General features: G+C 38.6%; 1 protein-coding gene across 1 annotated transcript in view; it reads left to right on the top strand.

Moving 5' to 3' along the window:
* The window catches only part of GALNT8 (polypeptide N-acetylgalactosaminyltransferase 8), a 151,957-nt gene that overhangs the window by 22,892 nt on the left and 105,573 nt on the right, over positions 1-23,492 (top strand). The window contains exons 2-5 of the mRNA XM_088025694.1: positions 16,086-16,252; positions 21,061-21,244; positions 22,004-22,198; positions 22,697-22,811. Coding sequence (XP_087881820.1) covers positions 16,086-16,252; positions 21,061-21,244; positions 22,004-22,198; positions 22,697-22,811 — 661 coding nt within the window. The remainder of the gene's footprint in view (positions 1-16,085; positions 16,253-21,060; positions 21,245-22,003; positions 22,199-22,696; positions 22,812-23,492) is intronic.

The raw sequence follows: 23,492 nt of genomic DNA on the forward strand, positions 1-23,492 counted from the left end.
TGGTAGATTGGACCCAGCTGAGGAGGAATCTCTGAATTGGAGGGTATGTCAATAGAAACTTTAAAAACTAAAAGAAAAAAAAGACTGACAAAAATGGAGTAAGATATTCAAGAATGGTGGGACGATATACGAGGTATAAATATACATAATGGGAATACCAGATGGAGAAAACAGAGAGAAAGGAACAGAACAACTGAAAAAGTTCCCAAATTAATGGCAGACATCAAACCACATATTCAAGAAGCTCAAAGAACACAAAAAAGGATAAATGCCAAACTTCTCAAAAGCAACAACAAAACTCCCAAAAAACTACACCTCAACAGCTCATATTCAAATTTCAGAAAATTAAAGATGAAAAAAAAATACTGAAAGAAGCAAGTTGTGGTTGGGGAAAATGCTTACCTTTGGGGAAGATAAGAATTACATCTGAATTCCCCTCAGAAATTATGCAAGCAAAAAGAGTGCAGTGAGGTATTTAGAGTATGAGAGAAAAACTCCACCAATCTAGAAGTCTGTATCTTACAAAACTATTCTTTAAAAGTGAAATAGAAATAAAGACATTCTCAGACAAATAAAAATTGAGGAATTTGTTACCTATAGACTGCCTTGCAAGAAAGTTATGTCTTTCAGTGAGAAGGAAATAACATATATCAGAAACCAGGATCTACATAAAGAAAAGTATTAAAGGCATAAATAAAGGTAAAATAAAAACTTATTTTTCTTCTCCTTTTTTTATATTCCTTTTTTAAAAATTTTATTTTATTATGTTATGTTAGTCATCATACAATACATCATTAGTTTTTAATGTAGTAATCCATGATTCATTGGTTTCGTATAACACCCAGTGCTCCATGCAGTACATGCCTTCCTTAATACCCATCACCAGGCTAACCCATCCCCCCACCCTCCTCCCCTCCAAAACCCTCAGTTTGTTTCTCAGAGTCCATAGTCTCTCATGGTTCGTCTCTCCTTCTGATTTCTCCCCCTTCATTTTTCCCTTCCTTCTCCTAATGTCCTCCATGCTGTTCCTTATGTTCCACAAATAAGTGAAACCATATGATAATTGACTTTATGAAAAAGTCAATTATCATATTTTTCTTATTCTTAATTGATTTAAGAGGTAAAAGTTGTTAAAAAGTAGCAACAATGTATTTGATAAATATATCTTATGAACAAGTGAAATGAATGACAACAATGATACAAGGGGAAGGAAGGAGGAATTAGGAATATTTTATTATAATGCGCTTGTAGTACCTGTGAAGCATTACACTGTTATTTGAAAGTGGACTTGGATTAGTTGTAAATGTATATTGCAAACTCTAGAACAACTAAAATAAAATTTTAAAAAGTGGCATAATTGAAATGCTAAGAAAGGAAAGAAAATGGATTCATATAAAATGCTCAGTTAAAACACAAAAGGCATAGAAAGAGGGGAAGACAAAAATGGGAACAAATAACAAGGCCAATAAGTGGAAAACATTAGCAAATATGGGAGATATTAATCCAAATGTACCAATAGTCATCTTAAACATCAGTGGTCTAAATATAACAGTGAAAAACAGATTGTCAGAAGTAGACAAAAACCTAGACCTTATGTTGTCTACAAGAAATCCACTCTAAATGTAAAAATACACATAGATTAAAAGTATAAGGACTCAGAAAAACACATCATTCTAACACTAATCAAAAGAAAGCTAGAGTAGCTACAAGATAGAGCAGACTTCAAAATAAGAAAAATCACCAAAGGCAAGGGAAGCAAGGGCAAAAATGAACTATTGGGACTTCATCAAGATGAAAAGCTTTTGCACAGCAAAGGGAACAGTTAACAATACCAAAAGACAACCGACAGAATGGGAGAAGATATTTGCAAATGACATATCAGATAAAGGTCTAGTATCCAAAATCTATAAAGAACTTATCAAACTTAACACCCAAAGAACAAATAATCCAATCAAGAAATGGGCAGAAGACATGAACAGACATTTCTGCAAAGAAGACATCCAAATGACCAACAGACACATGAAAAAGTGCTCAACATTGCTCGACATCAGGGAAATACAAACCAAAACCTCAATGAGATACCAACTCACACCGGTCAGAATGGCTAAAATTAACAAGGCAGGAAACGACAGATGTTGGCAAGGATGTGAAGAAAGGGGAACCCTCCTACGCTGTTGGTGGGAACGCAAACTGGTGCAGCCACTCTGGAAAACAGTATGGAGGTTCCTCAAAAAGTTGAAAATAGAGCTACTGTATGACCCAGCAATTGCACTACTGGGTATTTACCCCAAAGATATAAATGTAATGATCCGAAGGGATATGTGCCCCCCAATGTTTATAGTGCAATGTCCACAATAGCCAAACTATGGAAAGAGCCAAGATGTCCATGAACCGATGAATGGATAAAGAAGATGTGGTACACACACACACACACACACACACACACACACACACACACACAATGGAATATTATGCAGCCATTAAAAAATGAAATCTTGTCATTTGCAATGATGTGGATGGAACTAGAGGGTATTATGCTAAGTGAAATAAGTCAATAAGAAAGACAATTATCATATGATCTCACTGATATGTGGAATTTGAGAAACAAGACAGAGTATCATAGGGGAAGGGAGGGAAAAATGAAACAAGATGAAACCAGAGAGGGAGACAAAACTTAAGAGACTCTTAATCTCAGGAAACAAACTGAGGATTGCTGGAGTGGTGGGGGGTGGGAGGAATGGGGTGGCAGGGTGATGGACATTGGGGATGGTCTGTGCTATGGTGAGTGTTTTGAACTGTGTAAGACTGATGAATCACAGACCTGTCCCCCTGAAACAAATAATACATTATATGTTAATAAAAAATAAAAAAAAGAAAAATTGTTGTAAATAATGAGGGGCATTACATAATGATAAAAGGGTCAATTCTTTAAGAAGATATAACAATGCTAATTGTGTAGGTACCTAACAGCAAGAGTGTCATATTCATGAGGTAAAAACTGATAGAACGGCAAGGAGAAATAGATGCATCCACTATTATACGTAGAGACTTCCGTGCCCCTCTGTATATACTAAACAGATCTAGCAGGCAGGCAATCAGTCAGGACATAGTTGAGCTCAGTACCATCAATCAACTGGATATGACTGACATTTATAGAATACTGCATTCAAAACAAGCAGAATACTCACTCTTTTCAAGCTCACACGCAACATTTTCCAAGGTAGACCACATTCTGGGCCATAAAACTAATCTTCACACACTTAAAAGAATAGAAACTATACAATACATGCTCTTAGACCACAATGGAGTTAAAATACAAAGATAGCTGGAAAATTCCTAAATACATGGAGATTAAACAACACTCTTCTAAATAACACATGGGTCAAAAAAGAAATCTCAAGTACATTTAAAACTACTTTGAACTAAATTAAAATGAAAATACAATTTATCAAAGTTGTGAAATGCAATGAAAGCAGTGCTTAGAGGGAAATGTACACCACTGAATGCATATATTGGAAAAAAAGAAAGACCTAAAATCAATAATCTAAGTTTACACTTTAGAATGCTAGAAAAAGAAGAGCAAATTAGATCCAGAAGAAGTAGAAGGAAAAAAATAATCAAAATTAGAACAGAAATCAGTAAAATTGAGAACAGGAAATCAGTAGAGAAAATCAATAAGATCAAAAGCTAATGCTTAGCTTTAGATTAGCAAAATTGTTAAGCCTCTATCCAGGCTAAGTAAGAAAAAAGAGAAGAGGGTGCCTGGGTGGCTCAGTTGGTTAAGCAACTGCCTTCGGCTCAGGTCATGATCCTGGAGTCCCGGGATCGAGTCCCGCATCGGGCTCCCTGCTCAGCAGGGAGTCTGCTTCTCCCTCTGACCTTCTTCCCTCTCATGGTCTCTCTCTCTACCATTCTCTCTCTCTCTCAATAAATAAATAAAAATCTTTAAAAAACAAAACAAAACAAAACCTTTAAAAAAAAAAGAAAAAAGAAGAAAGAGACTAATAATATAAAAAATGAAGGTGGGGACATCCCAATACTTCCCATAAATATTAAAAGGATAATAAAGGGATGCTATGAATAACTTTATGTCCACAAATTTAATAAACTAGCTGAACGGACCAATTCTTTGAAAGACATGATCAGCCAAAACTCACACAAGAAGTACACAATCAAAATGGGCCTATATCTATTAAAGAAATTGAATCAATAGTTATTAACCCTTCAAAATAGAAAGCACAAAGTCTAGATAAGTTCACTTGTGAATCCTACCAAATATTTGAGAAAAAAGTCATACCAATTCTCTACAATCTCTTCTAGAAGATAGAGGCAGAAGAAATACTTCCTAACCTAGTCTTTGAGGTTAATATTACACGAATACCCAAACCAGACAAAGACATTACAAGAAAAGAAAACTGAAGACCAGTGAACATTGATGTAAAAATCCTCAATAAAATATTAACAAATTGAATCCAGCAATGTATAAAAAGAATTATACACCATGACCAAGTTGGATTTACCTCAGGTATGTAAGCCTGGTTCAACATTCAAAAATTATTTAATGTAATCCTTCACATGAACAAGCTAAAGAAGAAAAATCACATGATTATATCAATAGATGCAGATAATACACTTGACTAAATCCAATATTCATACATAATTAAACTAGGAACAGAGAGGATTTTCCTCCATTTGATGAAGGACATTTACAAAACTTTGAAGATAACGTCATACTTAATGGTGAGAATCTAGAACCTTTCCTGCTAAGATCAAGAAAAAGACAAGAATGTTCCCTCTCATTACTTTTTTAACATAATACTGGAAGTGCACCTAAGGCATAAGACAAGAAAAGGAAATAAAAGAAGCACAGTTTTGGAAGGAAGAAATAAAACTATTTGTTCAAAAATGATGTGATTGTCTATGTAGAAAAATCCCCCAAATCAACCAAAAAAACTTCCTGGAACTAAGAAGTTCTAACAGGGTTGCAATATACAAGGTTAATATATATAAAAGCCAATGGCTTTCCTATATACCAGCAATGAATAATTGGAATTTTAAATAAAAAACACAATACCATTTACATTAGAACCCACCAAAATTAAATACTTCAGTATAAATCTAACAAAATATGTACACAATCTATATGAGAAAAACTACAGAACTCTGATGTACAAAATCAAAGAACTAAATAAATGGAGAGTTATATCATGTTCATGTATCGAAAACTTAATATTGTCAAGATGTCAGTTCTTCTCAACCTTATGTATAGATTCAGTGCACTCACAATCAAAATATCAAGTTATTTTGTGGATATCAACAAACTGATTCTGAAGTTTGGAGAGGCAAAACACTCAAATACAGTAAGAAGAAAGTTGGAGGATTGACACTACCTGACTTGAAGACTTACTATAAAGCTACTGTAATCAAGACAATGTGTCACTGGCAAAAGAACAGATAAATTGATTGATGGAACATAACTAAGAGCTCAGAAATAAACCCACATGAATACTGTCAACTGATCTTTGACAAAGGAACAAAAGCAATACAATGAAGAAATAATCATCTTTTCAACAAATGGCACTAGAACAACTGGCCATCCACATTAAAAAGAAAGAAAGAAAGAAAGAAAGAAAGAAAGAAAAAGAATGTATTTATAGAGCTTACATTCACCATAAAAATTAACTCAAAATGAATTATGGACCTAAATATAAAATATGAAACTACAAAACTTCTAGAAGATATGAGAAAACCTAGATTATCCTAGGTTGGGTGATTAATCTTTAAATACAATACCAAAGCACAATACATGAAAGAAATAATTGATAAGCCGGACTTCATTAAAATTAAAAACTTCTGTTCTGCAAAGGACAATGTCAAGAGAATGAGAAGATAAGCCAAAGACTGGGAGAAAATATTTGCAAAAGACACATCTGATAAAGAACTGTTATCCAAAATATACAAATACACTTAAAACTCAACAATAAGAAAATTAACAATCCTATTAAAAAATGGACAGGGGCGCCTAGGTGGCTCAATCAGTTAAGCGTCTGACTTCGGCTCAGGTCATGATCTCAGGGTACTGGGAACAAACCCCCCATTGGGCTCCTTGCTCAGTGGGGAGTCTGCTTGTCCCTCTGCCCCTCCCCCGTGCTCACACTTTCTCTCTCTTCTCTTTCTCTCCCTCTCAAATAAATAAATAAAATCTTAAAAAGAAAACTGGACAAAAGAACTGAACAGATAATTCAGAGAAGATAAACAGATGGTAAATAAGCATCTGAAAAGATACTCCACATTCATATGCATTAGGGAATTGCAAATTAAAAAACAAAATACCACCACACACCTATTAGAATAGCTAAGATCTGAAACACTGTCAACACCAAATGCTGGTGAGAATGTAGGAACAACAGGAACTCTCATTCAGTGCTAGTGGGAATGTAAAATGGTATAGCCACTTTGGAAGATAGTGGGCAGTTTCTTAGAAACTAAATATACTCTTTACACACTATTCAGTAATTGCACTCCTAAACAAGTTACCTAAGTGAGTTAAAATTTCTGTCCACAAAAAAACCTGCACATAGATGTTTATAGCAGCTTTATTCACAATTGCCATAACTTGGAAGCAACCAAGATGTCCTTCAAAAGATGAATGGTTAAATAAAATGTGGTATATCCAACAATGTAATATTATTCAGCACTAAGAATAAATGAGCTATCAAGCTATGAAAAGACAGGGAGGAAACTTAAACACATTTACTAAGTGAAAGAAATAAATCTGAATATGTTCCATAGCGTATGAGTCCAACTATATGACATTCTGGAAAAGGCAAAATCATGGAGACAGTAAAAAGATCAGAGATTGCCAGAGTTTGGAGGGAGGGAGGGATGAATAGGCATAGCTCAGAGGATTTTTAGGGCAGTGAAATTATTAAAAATACTATAATGGTGGAGACATGCCACTCTATGTTTTCCAATATCTGTAGAATGTATAATATCAACAGTGAGCTCTATTGTAAACTATGGATTTTTTTAAATTTTATTTTATTGTTATGTTAGTCACCATACAATACATCATTGGTTTTTGATGTAGTGTTCCCTGATTCATTGTTTGTGTATAACACCCAGGGCTCCATGCAGTATGTGCCCTCCTTTTTCTTAATTTTTTAAAAATTTTATTTTATTATGTTCTGTTAATCACCATACATCATTGGTTTTTGATGTAGTGTTCCATGATTCATTGTTTGTGCATAACACCCAGTGCTCCACGCAGACGGTGCCCTCTTTAATACCTATCACCAGGCAACCCATCCCCTACCCCTCCCCTCTAGAACCCTCAGGTTGTTTTTCAGAGTCCATCGACTCTCATGGTTCGTCTCCCCCTCCAATTTCCCCTCCTTCATTTTTCCCTTCCTGCTATCTTCTTCTTCTTCTTTTTCTTTTTTCTTAACGTATGATGTATTATTTGTTTCAGAGGTACAGGTCTGTGATTCATCAGTCTTACACAATTCACAGTGCTCACCATAGCACATACCCTCCCCAGTGTCTATCACCCAGACACCCCATCCCTCCCACCTCCCAACACTCCAGCAACCATCAAAAAAAAAAAAAAAGAAATCTTGCCATTTGCAATGACGTGGATGGTACTAGAGGGTATTATGCTGAGTGAAATAAGTCAATCAGAGAAAGACATGTATCTATGATCTCCCTGATGAAACAAACTGAGCATGCCCTCCTTAATACTATTGATTTTAATAATAATGATGTGTGACTATACATTCATTGATTTAAACAAATTTTTTTAATATGTTATGTTAATCAGCATACATTACATCATAAGGTTTTTTTTGTTGTTGTTGTTGTTTAAAGATTTTATTTATTTATTCATGAGAGACAGAGGGAGAGAGAGAGAGAGAAGCAGAGGGAGAAGCAGGCTCCCAAGGAGCAGGGAGCCCGATGCGGGACTCGATCCCAGGACCCCAGGATCATGACCTGAGCCGAAGGCAGATGCTTAACCATCTGAGCCACCCAGGCGCCCACATCATTAGTTTTTGATGTAGTGTTCCATGATTCATTGTTTGTGCATAACACCCAGTGCTCCACATAGAACATGCCCTCTTTAATACCCATCACCAGGCTAACCCATCCCTCCGCCCCTTCCCCTCTAGAACCCCCAGTTAGTTTCTCAGAGTCCATCGTCTCTCATGGTTCATCTCCCCCTCCGATTTTCCCCCCTTCATTTTTCCCTACCTGCTATCTTCTTCTTCTTCTTTTTTTTTTTTTAACACGCAATGTATTATTTGTTTCGGAGGTACAGGTCTGTGATTCAACAGTCTTACACAATTCACAGTGCTCACCATAGCACATACCCTCCCCAGTGTCTATCACCCAGACACCCCATCCCTCCCACCTCCCAACACTCCAGCAACCATCAAAAAAAAAATGAAATCTTGCCATTTGCAATGACGTGGATGGTACTAGAGGGTATTATGCTGAGTGAAATAAGTCAATCAGAGAGAGACATGTATCATATGATCTCACTGATGAAACAAACTGAGCATGCCCTCCTTAATACTATTGATTTTAATAATAATGATGTGTGACTATACATTCATTGAGTTAAAAATTTTTTTTAATATGTTATGTTAATCAGCATACATTACATCATTAGTTTTTGATGTAGTGTTCCATGATTCATTGTTTGTGCATAACACCCAGTGCTCCACACAGAACGTGCCCTCTTTAATACCCATCACCAGGCTAACACATTACCCCACCCCTTCCCCTCTAGAAGCCCCAGTTAGTTTCTCAGAGTCCATCGTCTCTCATGGTTTGTCTCCCCCTCCGATTTTCCCCCCTTCATTTTTCCCTACCTGCTATCTTCCTCTTCTTCTTCTTTTTTTTTTTTTTAACATGCAATGTATTATTTGTTTCACAGGTACAGGTCTGTGATTCAACAGTCTTACACAATTCACAGTGCTCACCATAGCACATACCCTCCCCAATGTCTATAACCCAGACACCCCATCGCTCCCACCCCCCACCACTCTAGTAACCCTCAGTTTGTTACCTGAGATTAAGAATTCCTATTATCAGTGAGGTCATATGATACATGTCTTTCTCTGACTTATTTCGCTCAGCAAAATACCCTCCAGTTCCATCCATGTTGCTGCAAATGGCAAGATTTCATTCCTTTTGATGACTGCATAATATTCCATTGATTATATATACCACATCTTCTTTATCCATTCATCTGTCGATGGACATCTTGGCTCTATCCATATACTGGCTATGGTGGACATTGCTGCTATAAACATTGGGGTGCACGTACCCCTTTGGATCCCTACATTTGTACCTTTGGGGTGAATACTAAGTAGCGCAATTGTTAGGTTGTACGGTAGCTCCATTTTCCACTTTTGAGGAACCTCCATACTGTTTTCCAGAGTGGCTGCACCAGCTTGCATTCCCACCAACAGTGTAGGAGGGTTCCCCTTTCGCCGCATCTCCGCCAACATCTGTCATTTCCTGACATTAATTTTTGCCATTTGGACAGGTGTGAGGTGGTATCTCATTGAGGTTTTGATTTGGATTTCCCTGATGCCGAGCGATGTTGAGCACTTTTTCATGTGTCTGTTGGTCATTTGGATGTCTTCTTTGGAAAGATGTCTGTTCATGTCTTCTGCCCATTTCTTGATTGGATCATTTGTTCTTTGGGTGTTGAGTTTGATAAGTTCTTTATAGATTTTGGATACTAGCCCTTTATCTGATAGGTCTTTCTCCCATTCTGTCGGTTGTCTTTTGGTTTTGTGGACTGTTTCTTTTGCTGTGCAAAAGCTTTTTATCTTGATGAAATCCCAAGAGTTCATTTTTGCCCTTGCTTCCCTTGCCTTTGGCGATGTTTCTAGGAAGAAGTTGCTGTGGCTGAGGTCGAAGAGGTTGCTGCCTGTGTTCTCCTTTAGGATGTTGATGGACTCCTGTCTCACATTGAGGTCTTTCAACCATTTAGAGTCTGTTTTTGTGTGTGGTGTAAAGAAATGGTCCAGTTTCATTCTTCTGCATGTGGCTGTCCAATTTTTCCAACACCATTTGTTGAAGAGACTGTCTTTTTTCCACTGGACATTCTTTCCTGCTTTGTTGAAGATTAGTTGACCATAGAGTTGAGGGTCCATTTCTGGGCTCTCTATTCTATTCCATTGGTCTATGTGTCTGTTTTTGTGCCAGTACCATACTGTCTTGATGATGACAGCTTTGTAATAGAGCTTAAAGTCTGGAACTGTGATGCCACCAACTTTGCTTTTCCTTTTCAACATTCCTCTGGCTATCCGGGGACATTTCTCGTTTCATACAAATTTTAGGATTATTTGTTCCATTTCCTTGAAAAAAGTGGGTGGTATTTTGATAGGGATTGCATTGAATGTGTAGATTGCTCCAGGTAGCATTGACATCTTCACAATGTTTGTTCTTCCAATCCATGAGCATGGAATATTTTTCCATTTCTTTGTGTCTTCCTCAGTTCCTTTCATGAGTATTTTATAGTTTTCAGAGTACAGATTCTTTGCCTCTTTGGTTAGATTTATTCCTAGGTATCTTCTGGTATTGGGTGCAATTGTAAATGGGATCAACTCCTTAATTTCCCTTTCTTCTGTCTTGTTGGTGTATAGGAATGCCACTGATTTCTGTGCATTGATTTTATATCCTGCCACTTTACTGAATTCCTGTATGAGTTCTAGCAGTTTTGGGGTGGAGTCTTTTGGGTTTTCCACATACAGTATCAGATCATCTGCAAAGAGTGAGAGTTTGACTTCTTCTTTGCCAATTCAGATGCCTGTTATTTCTTTTTGTTGTCTGATTGCTGTGGCTAGGGACTTCTTATACTATGTTGAATAGCAGTGGTGAGAGTGGACATCCCTGCCATGTTCCTGACCTTAGGGGGAAAGATCTCAGTTTTTCCCCATTGAAAATGATATTCACTGTGGGTTTTCATAGATGGCTTTTATGATAATGAGGTATGTGCCCTCTATCCCTATACTCTGAAGAGTTTTGATCAAGAAAGTATGCTGTACTTTGTCAAATGCTTTTTCTGCATCTACTGAGAGGATCATATGGTTCTTGTTCTTTCTTTTATTAATGAATTGTATCACATTGATTGATTTGCAGATGTTGAACCAACCTTGCAGCCCAGGGATAAATCCCACTTGGTCGTGGTGAATAATCCTGTTAATGTACTGTTGGAACCTATTGGCTAATATTTTGGTGAGAATTTTTGCATCCATGTTCATCAGGGATATCGGTCTGTAATTCTCCTTTCTGATGGGGTCTTTGTCTGGTTTTGGGATCAAGGTAATGGTGGCCTCATAAAACGAGTTTGGAAGTTTTCCTTCCATTTCCATTTTTTGGAACAGTTTCAGAAGAAGAGGTATTAGTTCTTCTTGAAATGTTTGGTTGAATTCCCCTGGGAAGCCATCTGGCCCTGGGCTCTTATTTGTTGTGAGATTTTTGATGACTGCTTCAATTTCCTTAGTGGTTATAGGTCTGTGCAGGTTTTCTATTTCTTCCTGGTTCAGTTTTGGTAGTTTGTACATCTCTAGGGATGCATCCATTTCTTCCAGGTTATCTAATTTGATGGCATTTTGTCACTCATAATATGTTCTGTTAATTGTTTGTATTTCTGTAGTGTTGGTTGTGATCTCTCCTCTTTCATTCATGATTTTTTTATTTGGGTCATTTTTCTTTTTGATAAGTCTGGCCAGGGGTGTATCAATCTTGTTAATTCTTTCAAAGAACCAGCTCCTAGTTTCGTTGATCTGTTCTACTGTTCTTTTGGTTTCTATTTCATTGATTTCTGCTCTGATCTTTATTATTTATCTTCTCCTGCTGGGTTTAGGCTTTCTTTGCTGTTCTTTCTCCAGTTCCTTTAGGTGTAGGGTTAGGTTGTGTATTTGAGACCTTTCTTGTTTCTTGAGAAAGGCTTGGAATGCTATATACTTTCCTCTCAGGACTGCCTTTGCTGTATCCCAAAGATTCTGAACAGTTGTGTTTTCATTTTCATTGGTTTCTATGAATTCTTTAAATTCTTCTTTAATTTCCTGGTTGACCCATTCATTCTTTAGTAGGACGCTCTTTAGCCTCCATGTATTTGAGTTCTTTCCGACTTTCCTCTTGTGATTGCGTTCTAGCTTCAAAGCATTGTGGTCTGAAAATATGCAGGGAATAATCCCAATCTTTTGGTACCAGTTGAGACCTGATTTGTGACCTAGGATGTGATCAATTCTGGAGAATGTTCCATGGGCACTAGAGAGGAATGTGTATTCCGTTGCTTTGGGATGGAATGTTCTGAATATGTCTGTGAAGTCCATTTGGTCCAGTGTTCCATTTAAAGTCTTTATTTCCTTGTTTGTCTCTTGCTTAGATGATCTGTCCATTTCAGTGAGGGGGGTGTTAAAGTCCCCCACTATTATTGTATTGCTGTCAATGTGTTTCTTCGCTTTTGTTATTAATTGCCTTATATAATTGGCTGCTCCCATGTTCGGGGCATAGATATTTACAATTGTTAGATCTTCTTGGTGGATAGACCCTTTAAGTAGGATATAGTGTCCTTCCTCATGTCTTATTGCAGTCTTTGTTTTAAAATCTAATTTGTCTGATATAAGGATTGCCACCCTAGCTTTCTTTTGGTGTCCATTAGCATGGTAAATGGTTTTCCACCCCCTCACTTTCAATGTGGGGGTGTCTTTGGGTCTAAAATGAGTCTCTTGCAGACAGCATATTGATGGGTCTTGTTTTTTAATCCAATCTGATAGCCTGTGTCTTTTAATTGGGACATTGAGCCCATTTACATTCAGGGTAACTATTGAAAGGTATGAATTTAGTGCCATTGTATTGCCTGTAAGGTGACTGTTACTGTATATTGTCTCTGTTCCTTTCTGATCTGTGCGGTTTTTAGGCTCTCTCTTGGCTTAGAGGACCCCTTTCAATATTTCTTGGAGGGCTGGTTTCGTGTTTGCAAATTCCTTTAGTTTTTGTTTGTCCTGGAAGCTTTTTATCTCTCCTTCTATTTTCAGTGAGAGCCTAGCTGGATATAGTATTCTTGGCTGCATATTTTTCTCGTTTAGTGCTCTGAAGATCTCATGCCAGTCCTTTCTGGCCTGCCAGGTCTCTGTGGATAGGTCTGTTGCCAATCTAATATTTCTACCATTGTAGGTTACGTATCTCTTCTCCCGAGCTGCTTTCAGGATTTTCTTTTTGTCTCTGAGACTCGTAAGTTTTACTATTAGATGTCGGGGTGTTGACCTCTTTTTATTGATTTGAGAGGGGTTCTCTGTGCCTCCTGGATTTTGATGCCTGTTTCCTTCCTCACATTAGGGAAGTTCTCTGCTGTTATTTGCTCCAATATACCTTCTGCCCCTCTCTCTCTTTCTTCTTCTTCTGGGAATCCCAATTATTCTAATGTTGTTTCGTCTTATTGTATCACTTATCTCTCGAATTTTGCCCTCGTGATACTGTAGTTGTTTCTCTCTCTTTTTCTCAGCCTCTATATTGTCCATCATTTGGTCTTCTATATCGCTGATTCTCTCTTCTGCCTCATTTATCCTAGCAGATAGTGCCCCCATTTTTTATTGCACCTCATTAATAGCCTTTTTGATTTCAACTTGGTTAGATTTTAGTTCTTTTATTTCTCCAGGAAGGGTTTCTCTAGTAACTTCCATGCTTTTCTCAAGCCCGGCTAGTATCTTTAAAGTCATGATTCTTAACTCTAGGTCCGACATCGTACTAATGTCCATATTGAGTAGGTCCCTGGCTGACGGTACTATCTCTTGTTCTTTTTGCTGAGGTGATTTTTTTTCATCTTCTCATTTTGCCCAGAGGAGAATAGATGAATGAGAGAACAAAATGCTAACAGGTTCACAACGTCCGCAGCAAATATACTCTATACAAATCAGAAAAGACCTGAAACCAGGGGAAAAGAAAGGGAAAGAAAGAAGAAAGAAAGACAAACGTAAGAAAGAAAAAAAAAACAAAGAGAAAAATATTAAAAACAAAAAGAGAACAATACAAAAAACCCGAATATGATCAAAGATGATCAGGCTAGTGCATAGATCTGTGCTGCACACTAGATTTTGGGCATATATTGGTCTGTTAGAAAAAAGTGCCTCCTAAAATTTTAAAGGAAGAAAGACTTATATATGTACAAAATAAGGGTTGATACAATGAAGTGATGGAAGATGACTGTAAAGATGAAAATTATAAAAGATTTTAATAAAGGAATTGATATGATAAGAAGTTGTTTGAAAAAAGAAAGAAGAAGATTTAAAAAAAAAGGGAGAGAATGTGGTCAGGCAGGAGACTAGAACAAAGCCATACACTAGTGATTTAGGGTATATTTTGATCTGTTAGAATAAACTGTATCTCAAAATTTTAAAGAGAGAACAACTTATATATATATGCCAAAAATAAGGGTAACTACTATGAAGGGATAAAATATGACTCTAAAAATGAAAAATAAAAAATGTTTTTTTAAAAAAAGGGATTGATAAGATGTTGGTTGAAAAAGGGAAAAAGAGAAATTAAAAAACAGTTAAAAAAATTAACTTTGAAATACTTATGAATCATGGTAAAAAAAAGCCATGAATTCTATGTGCAGTATTCCCCTAGCGCTGGATTTCTGCCGTTCTCCTTGATCGGTAAACTTGGTCTTGGCTTGCTGGCTGTTCGTGCTGATCTTCTGGGGGAGGGGCCTGTTGCCGTGGTTCCCAAATGTCTTTGCCGGTCATGGAATTGCCCCGCCCTTGTCGGTCCGGGCTAAGCAAGCTGCTCGGGTTTGGTCTCAGGAGCTTTTTTTTCCCTGCAAGCTTTCCGTAGGGCTTTGGAGGACAACAGTGAAAATGGCGGCCTCCCAATCTCCGCCCCAGAGGAGGCAAGAACTTGGGGCTCCGCTCCTCAGTGCGCCCCCAGAGAAAAGCAGTCAGTCACTCCTGTGTCCCCGGTCTCTGGCCGCACTCCGTGCTCACCCGGCCTGTGACCGAGCATTTGTATCTCTGGCACCCGACCCCGTGTGGAGTCTCCAAACCCAGCAGATCCCTGTGGTGTGCTTCCACGCCACTCCTCCTGGGGAAGGGAGGGGAGTCTCCCCGGCTCTGCCACTTGTTGGGTCCCTGCTGGAGGCGCAGTGGCCCGACTGGGCTGCGGATCACGGTTTATGGCAACCCCGAGCTGAGAGCCCGCGCCTCAGCTCCGTCTCTGCAGCCGGCTTCCCCGCTCCGATACCTGGGAGCTGTGGCGCACTCAGGCACCCCCGGTCTTTCTGTGACCCCGAGGGTCCTGAGACCACACTGTCCCGCGAGGGTTCCACCCCCCACTTAGCCACTGCAGCGACGTCCCTCAGCCGAGCCAACTTCTAAAAGGTCCGATTTTGTGCTCCGCGGCTCTAGCACTTGCCAGAAGCGGCCGGCGGAGGCCCCCCTCCCCCGCCGTCTATCCTCCCGAATATCGCCTCGGATTCACTTCTCCGCACGTCCTACCTTCCAGTAAGTGGTGGCTTCTCTGTTCAGATAGTTGTTGCTACTCTCCTCTTTGATCTCCTGTTGAGTTCGTAGGTGTTCAGAATGGTTTGTTCCCTATTCAGCTGAATTCCTGAGACCAGACGAAATCTAGGTCTCCTACTCCTCCGCCATCTTGCTCCGCCGAAGTAGAGGTTTTGTCAGAAATGACTGACAGCCTGAGAATATGGGGAGAACGTGGTGGCAATGACAGAAGACCTCTGGCAAGAAAGCAAATTTAGAGATGGGGGAGGAATAAGGATTCCTTTTGGGGGAATGTTGGATGTTCAAGTTGATCCATCTACTGAAGATTAGTATGAAAGACAAGGATTTTATCCTCATAACAGGAAAATTTTGGTTAAGCAAATATAAAATCTTGCTGCAGTGACAATCACCTGAGAGTTTCCCCTCCTAATGAGTTTGGGGGTTGGTGAGCTAATTGATATATTAAAACATCATATGTAGTGAAGGGGTAGATTGGATAGTAATGTTTAAGTAATTTTTAAAAAGTTTTTAAAAAGTAATATGGTTATTTAAAATGGTTTCTTATAGGTGTCTTCAGAAGACATATCCTTCACAACTCCCATCCCTTGGTGTCATTCTCATATTCATGAATGAAGCTCTGTCCATTATACAACGGGCCATCACTAGTGTCATCAACCGCACCCCTTCTCATTTGTTAAAGGAGATCATCTTGGTGGATGATTTTAGCTCAAATGGTGAGCAACTTGATCAAAGAATAATAGTTTATTGACAGCTGAGCTGGAAAAGGGTTTTATCTTAGAGTTTAGGACACTTTAGGGTCCTCATATAGTGAAGAGAAAGGGATCATTTATTGAGGTCGTATGTGCCGGACACATTAATCTTCACAAAGTCAAGGCAGAGGATCATCATCTTGATTACATAAATGGGGAAGCTAAGACACAGAGAGATAGATCACATAATGTGCCCAAATTGCATAATGAGTTAATGGTGGCGCTGACTCAAGTCCGGGACTGAGTGACTCCGAAGCCTTTTTATGCACCATGATGGAGACCTGAGGGAGTGAACTGGGGTCCAAAATTAGACCTCAGATACCAAGAAGGGATTCAGAACTGTTCCCTATGAGGAAAAGCAATCTTGCTGTGTAATTAAACCCAGAGAAAATGGAGCTTTGGATGCCGAGACTCTTCACAGTGGCAATGTTTCTTGTTCATAGTATGCCCCCTCCCCATCCCTATCTAGTTCACCCGGGGGGACATGAAGAATTGGGAGATAGTGGGCAAAACATGAATGTTGGTAATAATAACTATCTCATAAACTGTAAGGAGAGTTACATGAGATAATCATGGCAGCTAACATTGTTCCAAGCCCCTTATGTATGTTAACTATTTTAATCATTACAATAACCTATGAGGAAGAACCACTGTTTTGGCCATTTTACAGATGGAAAAACCTAAGGCATAGTCTGGTTAAGGAATTTGCTGAATATTGCAATGCTGGTAAGTGACAAAATTGAGATTTGCAGAGTCCAGAGCCCTATCTCTAGCCACTATGTTCACTGATATAATACATAGGTGATGAATAGTATTTAGCACATAGTAACCTCTCAGCCAGTGTTAGCTCTTAGTTTTTTAAATTTTGAAGAAACTAGAACAAAGTCACAGATTTGGGCTAGCAATAAGGAAGAAATTTCTGAGAGTAAGGACGGTGGAGTGGCTGCTCATGGGAGGCAGAATTTCTTCCTTCTCTGGGGTATCTTTAAGTACGAGACAGGTACATATTGCAGATTCAAATTAGGGGTAATGTATATATATATATATATATATACACACACACACACATACATATATATATATATATATATATTTATTATCAAATTAGGGGCAGTTTGACCTAAGAGGAAGAGGCAAATGACCTCTAAACTTTCCTTTTTGGATTTCCAGACACTAAAAATATATGAAAAGGATTTCATGTTTTAAATACCTTCCTTTCTTGTCATTTCAATATAAATGCACAAAAAAATAAGAAGGTACAGTTCTTAAGCAGAATTCCACTGAAAACCAAAGAAAAGAAAATGGCTGATTTCATTCCTTTCTGGGCAGGCACACCTAGTTTTTGAGTAGGAAATAAGAACTTGATGAGAAAGACCTCTCTCCTCGACGTCTGGACACACCCTGGCTCCACTCCCTGTCTCTGTGAGATGATCCGAGGCAAGCCGTCTCACCTGTCTGAGACTCAACTTTTTCATGGGGCAAATGTAAGGACTGAGCTGGGGGATGCCTGAAATATCACTTCCTGTGGAAAAAAAAATCAATGGCTCTTTAATTCCACATTCCATGAAGAGTAGATAAGAATTAATTCAAGATTTCTACCTATGGAACAACGAAATCAAAAGATACGAGATTACAAACATAGGTAGACACATAAAGAGAAGTCAAGCAAAACTCTGGATCATTCCAAACCATTCCCTTATCATATAACACATCTCTCTCACTTTGGTCCGGAACCCATTATGCTTTTCATAGAGATAATGTGTGAATTGGCAAAGAAGAGGGGACTGTTAGTTCTTCTTTGACTGGTGTCCCTGGGACAGGGATTAACTTCTCTCTCATTAACCATAAAATATCAACTAGATTGGTCCTACACTGAACAGAACTTAAAAATCTGTTTTGTGTTAAATTGAAGAAAATAAATGGAAGTCTACCACATATGCCACAAGAGAAACTTACTGTTCGTTTGACTTTGTGGGGTAAGTAATTCAACTGTTCCATGTCTCCACTTCTTCACCTGTAATATGGGGGAAATAAATAGTGCTTACCTGATAGGACAATTTTGAGGATTAAATAAGACATGTAAAGCCCTCAACACAGGACTTGCTCCCAATAAATGTTAACTAGTGTTATTACTCCTTGTTTACCTCAGTATCATTTGTAGTACTGTTGAAATGCCATAGCTTGATCATGTCCCTCTCCTTTCCCCCCTAGATATGAAGCTTCATTTATCTCAGGTCAAATGTTTCAAGTGTCAACAGAGCTAATCCAACTCTTTCAGAAATTGTATTAATATATGTGGGATTCTATATATCCTCTCCAATTTTAGGCAAATTTTATAACTAACAACTATTTATTTTGTACCAAAAACGAAGCACTATGCAAGGAAGATTTCAAGAAGTTCCCATATTAATTTATGAGGCAAGACATACCTATGGAAAGCTATTTCAGTATATGAAGAATGGTGTGTCAGATTGAGTGAGCTGTCAGTGAGTGCAAGAAAGCCTGGAGAAATGGCTGGGATGAACTAGAGAGGCTTCCTGGAGGAGGAGGTCTTGGATTGGGACTTGAAAATTTGGTAGGATTTAGAAAAGCAAAGAAAACAATGGAAGACTGGGTGTGTGCCTGTTGGTGTGGGGGATAGAGAGTGATGAAAAGAATGATATGAGAAAATCTGCAGAAGCCAGAAGCACCCTGAGCTGAGCACCCTGGAATAAAGGGTTTGGGGGCAAAGAGGAGCAGTGGGAGAGCAAGGCTGAGACGGGAGCATAAGTTTACTTTAGAAGATCCATTGAAGGGTCTTTAATTCTTGTGCTGGGCTGTAGGCGTTATTTCTGAGAGGATGACTCAGAATCTACAACTCATAAAATTTTGGAATTGGAAGGATCCTGGCATATTATTCAGCCTTTGTTTCTAAGTCGAGGAAACAGAGATCCCCAAATGGGAAGTGACACAGAATTAGATAGTGAGGGAGGTTGAATTACACACTAGATATCTGGGGTCTATGGCAAACTTTTTTCTTTTTTTCCCACCATTTTGGTTCGCACAGTTTATTTAAGAACTCATGCAGAATACTCAAGATAAATGATTTTTAATCCTCATCTTTAATTCTCTTCTTTATCCCGGTTAATCTGGAAGTAATGTAATTCCTAATTATGCTGCTAACAATGGGGTACAACCAACCACGCAGATTATTCTTCATATTTCCTGGTGAGATTTTTCTAATGCCTTTTAGGAAAAGGTACCTCAGAAGTTATGGTAATCCTGCTCTTGCTCCTCTCAATGATTATAACACCTCTACCAGGATTCCCGGGTGTTCCATTCACTTTGATTTTTTTCTTGAAGAAATTGCTAAAAAAATAGGCAGAATCCATGATTCTTCTATAAGGTGGGTGCCATCAAGGGTGAACTTCAGAACCTGCTCCCTCCCCCCCACTTTGCCACAAGCCTTTTCAGGGACACCATGGTGGCAGAAGAAGAAAAAAATATGGCAACTCCTTCTGATTGCTTCCTGAAAGTAGTGACTGGGTAAGTGTAGGGACTTTCCAGCTTGGTTTCTCACGGTTGGAGTAAAAAGCGTTCAGATCCACTGGCTCTCTTTAAAACCTTCAGTTATTGAGTCAGTCTTCCTGGAGTGCAGCTGGGAAAGTTCTAACATAGGGCAAATTTTTGTGCCACAGTCATGCCGGTATTGTTTCCAGATCTTGGTCATTCCAGCACTCACAAATCTACTCTCCTTCTGAGAGAGGAACCAGCAAGAATTTCATCTCTGGGCCCTGGGAAGAGAGAGAGAGAGAGATCATGATAAGTCCAACCAAGTACACACATAGTTCTTGAGGCAGCATGGCATGGTGGTTAGACACAACATGGGCTCACATCTGGGGTATGCTACTTATTGGATGTGTAACTTGGACAAGTTTCTTAATCTCTCTGTGCCTCAGTTTTTGTTTTTGTTTTTTTGGTCTGTAAAGTGAGGATACTAAAATACCTACCTTATAGGATAATTTGAAATTTAAATAAATTAATGTTATCAATGGAAAACTCAGTCACTTGGTTAGATATTTTAAACACTGCTTAGTGATTTGCATGCAAGTTTTTCTCATACATATGAGGAAGTCAACTGGTAGGCTGAGTCAAAGAACAAATTTATAGACAGGCCTTATAAAAGACAGGGGAAAGAGGGAAGAAAAAAATGTAAACAATCTGGGAATAGTGAATCCTGTTTGCATAATTTAGGGGACAAATTCATTAGCTAGAAGCTGGAAAAGTGATTAGCCTGGGCATTCTGTCCAAAACTGGTCCTTGAGGAGGCCAAGTAGAAATATGTAAAACAAGACAAAACAGTTTCAGTTGTTTATGGATTCTCCAGAAAATCTTGAGAGTTTAGCCATGGGGAAGACATTCCAGGCTGTCTCCACAATGTCTGTTCATCAGCACCTCTACCTTCGCTAGGTCAGGTCTATCTACTCATTCTTGTGAGAATTCTCAATACACATAAAGCTTATATAACAATCCTTGTTACATGGTAAGCTGTATGATTATTCTAAGGTAGTTAAACTTCAAGGGAAATGAGATTAGGAATGGAGCATTAAGACTGAGGATAGAATGGAGAGAAGTAGGTGCAGGGGAAACACTACTTATTTCTCAGTCAAGATGGTAGAATTGCTCATCCTAAACTGGAGGTAGTCCAACCACTACTATATAATAGTATGAAATTTCTACACCACATTGATTATTGCACTCAGAATTTCTATAGGTGTGCATTTGGTTGGCAGGAGAACTAAAGGCATACTTGGATGAGAAGATTAAACTTTATAACCGGAAGTATCCAGGACTACTAAAAATAATTCGGCATATGAAGAGAAAGGGTCTTGCTCAAGCACACAACACTGGCAGGAAAGTGGCTACAGCTGATGTGATTGCCATCTTGGATGCTCATGTTGAAGTGAACATTGGGTGGTAAGGCTCCAGGAAGTTTCTTCTCCTAAGAAAGGGGGGAAAGGAGATACTGAAAATGTACTACATACAAGACGAGATATTATGGAAATAGGGAAAGATAGCACCAGACTTCGAACAAAGAAAAGACAGAGTGTTTTACTCAGGGATTTGTAACACTAAACTACTAAAGAAGTAGTAGTTTAGTGTTAGGAAAAACAACAACAACAGCAACAACAACAAAAACAAAAACAACAAAAAACAATGGGCTTGGAGTGTTGACAACTGGATTCTGACCCTGATTTTGCCAAACAACTTTGTGACTTTAAATAAGTCACATTTAACTAGACATCTATGTCCTTAACTATAAAATATGGAAATTATCTTTTGATGATTCCTAAGGTTTTTCTCAGCCCTGAAATTACATGATGCAAAGAAAGTTGTGTTCTTTGGAGAGTCAAATAGTAAAGAGACATCATTTTGGAAACAGGGAGACTCAAAGAGCTAATGTAAATTTAGGCAGAATACAAATAGTCCTGTTCATAATGACTTGAGAGTGGTATTTGGGTACCAATTCCAAATCTGTTCTTGACATATCTGTTCTTTTCATATCCTGAAAACTGCAGAGTCTCTGCACTCTGGAGTATCCTACTCAGAGCTCAGCACAGCATAAATGAAAAAGGTGCTCAATGTCAGGGCAAGGTGCTTGAAGAAGTTTTGTTTGCTTGCTTCTTCTACTTACTTTCGTATTCAATCTGGATTTGCTACACACTCTTCTTCTAGGGCGGAGCCCATTTTGGCTCGGATTCAGGAAGACCACACTGTAATTGTGTCTCCTGTGTTTGACAATAGTCATTTTGACACCTTTGAACTGGAAAAGTATGCACTGGCAGTTGATGGCTTTAACTGGGAACTATGGTGCTGCTATGATCCACTGCCAAAGGCCTGGTTTGATCTGCATGTGATGCCACCACTCCAGTGAAGTAAGTCTGAGATTTAGGGACCTTGATTAGAGCATGGGAAATCAGGAATGGATGGTGTGGGTTTTGTTTATCTTTTATGGTACTGATGAGAGTGGGTGGGAGAAATGGAGGAGATGGGGTGAAGGACAGAGGATAGAGAAAAAATTATAGGCACTTTAGACTATCTAAGGGCTTTCAAACAAAAACCAAAGTATATAATGTTTAAAAAAAACATTTGAGGCATTTTAAGAATTTTCAGGCTATGAAGTAGGGATATGAAGATGAAAAAGGCATAATTTCATTATAATTTGAGAAGGACTATGGCAGGATGAGTGTGAAGGAAGGCTACATGTACTTAGTTCAGCCTGAGGGTTTAGAGAAGGCCTTCAGGATAAGAAGAGGCTTGAATAGACCTTTGAAAGCCAAATCATCATTGGCTTCCTACCCCTCATCGCCATCCTGACCCATTTCTCTCATCAAGAGGTTAGCAACTCTCTTACTATGTGTTCTATAGGAGTCCTTCCATCATGGGCATCCTGGCTGCCAACAGGATCTTTTTGGAAGAGATGGGATCTCTGGATGGTGGGATGCTGGTCTATGGAGGAGAGAACGTGGAGCTTAGCTTGAGGGTGGGTACATTTTCTTCTCATTATGAGAAAAAGCAGAGGGGGAAATAATTGGAGGGTAGTATGGTCTTTGGAATTCTGGAACAAGGCTGAATGTCATTGGCTCAAGAGATGGACAAATTATCATGTTCCTGAGTCACTAGGACTAGGCAGTAAAACTTCTGGAGTGGAACTTTCTAGTATAGGTTTTATATAATCTGGGAGATACGGATGGAAAGAGGTATAATTGAGGCTCAGCTGATAGTACTCTTATTTACCTTAAGGGAAATAAGCATTCCAAGCATTTTTCCAAGCATCTCCTAGATCTCATGCATAAAATATCCCTCCTATAGTATTCCTTTTGCAGCTTCTGTATAATCCACAATCCTTTGTTAAAAGGCCTTGCCCCTTGGGCTTGTGATTGTTCTTATTAATTTACCTTTCTTTTATCTTCCAGACTAAGGCTGAACTTTAAAAAAGGCAGCATAAGTTAGTGAGAATTACATGAGTATTAGAAAAAGACAGACTTGAGTCCAAATCCTACACTATCACTTGAAAATTTGTGTTATCTTGGGGAGATAGAAGCTCTCTAAGCCATACCTACTACATCGAGCACCTAGCATGCTGAATGACATGTGACTTATGCTCATAAATGGTTAATGATAAAAATAATAATGATAAGGATGTCAGGATGGCATTGTAAAA

Source organism: Eumetopias jubatus, unplaced genomic scaffold (assembly GCF_037043125.1).
Source record: "Eumetopias jubatus isolate StellerSeaLion01/CBP00866 unplaced genomic scaffold, mEumJub1_p1.0 scaffold_8, whole genome shotgun sequence".
Lineage (NCBI taxonomy): Eukaryota > Metazoa > Chordata > Mammalia > Carnivora > Otariidae > Eumetopias > Eumetopias jubatus.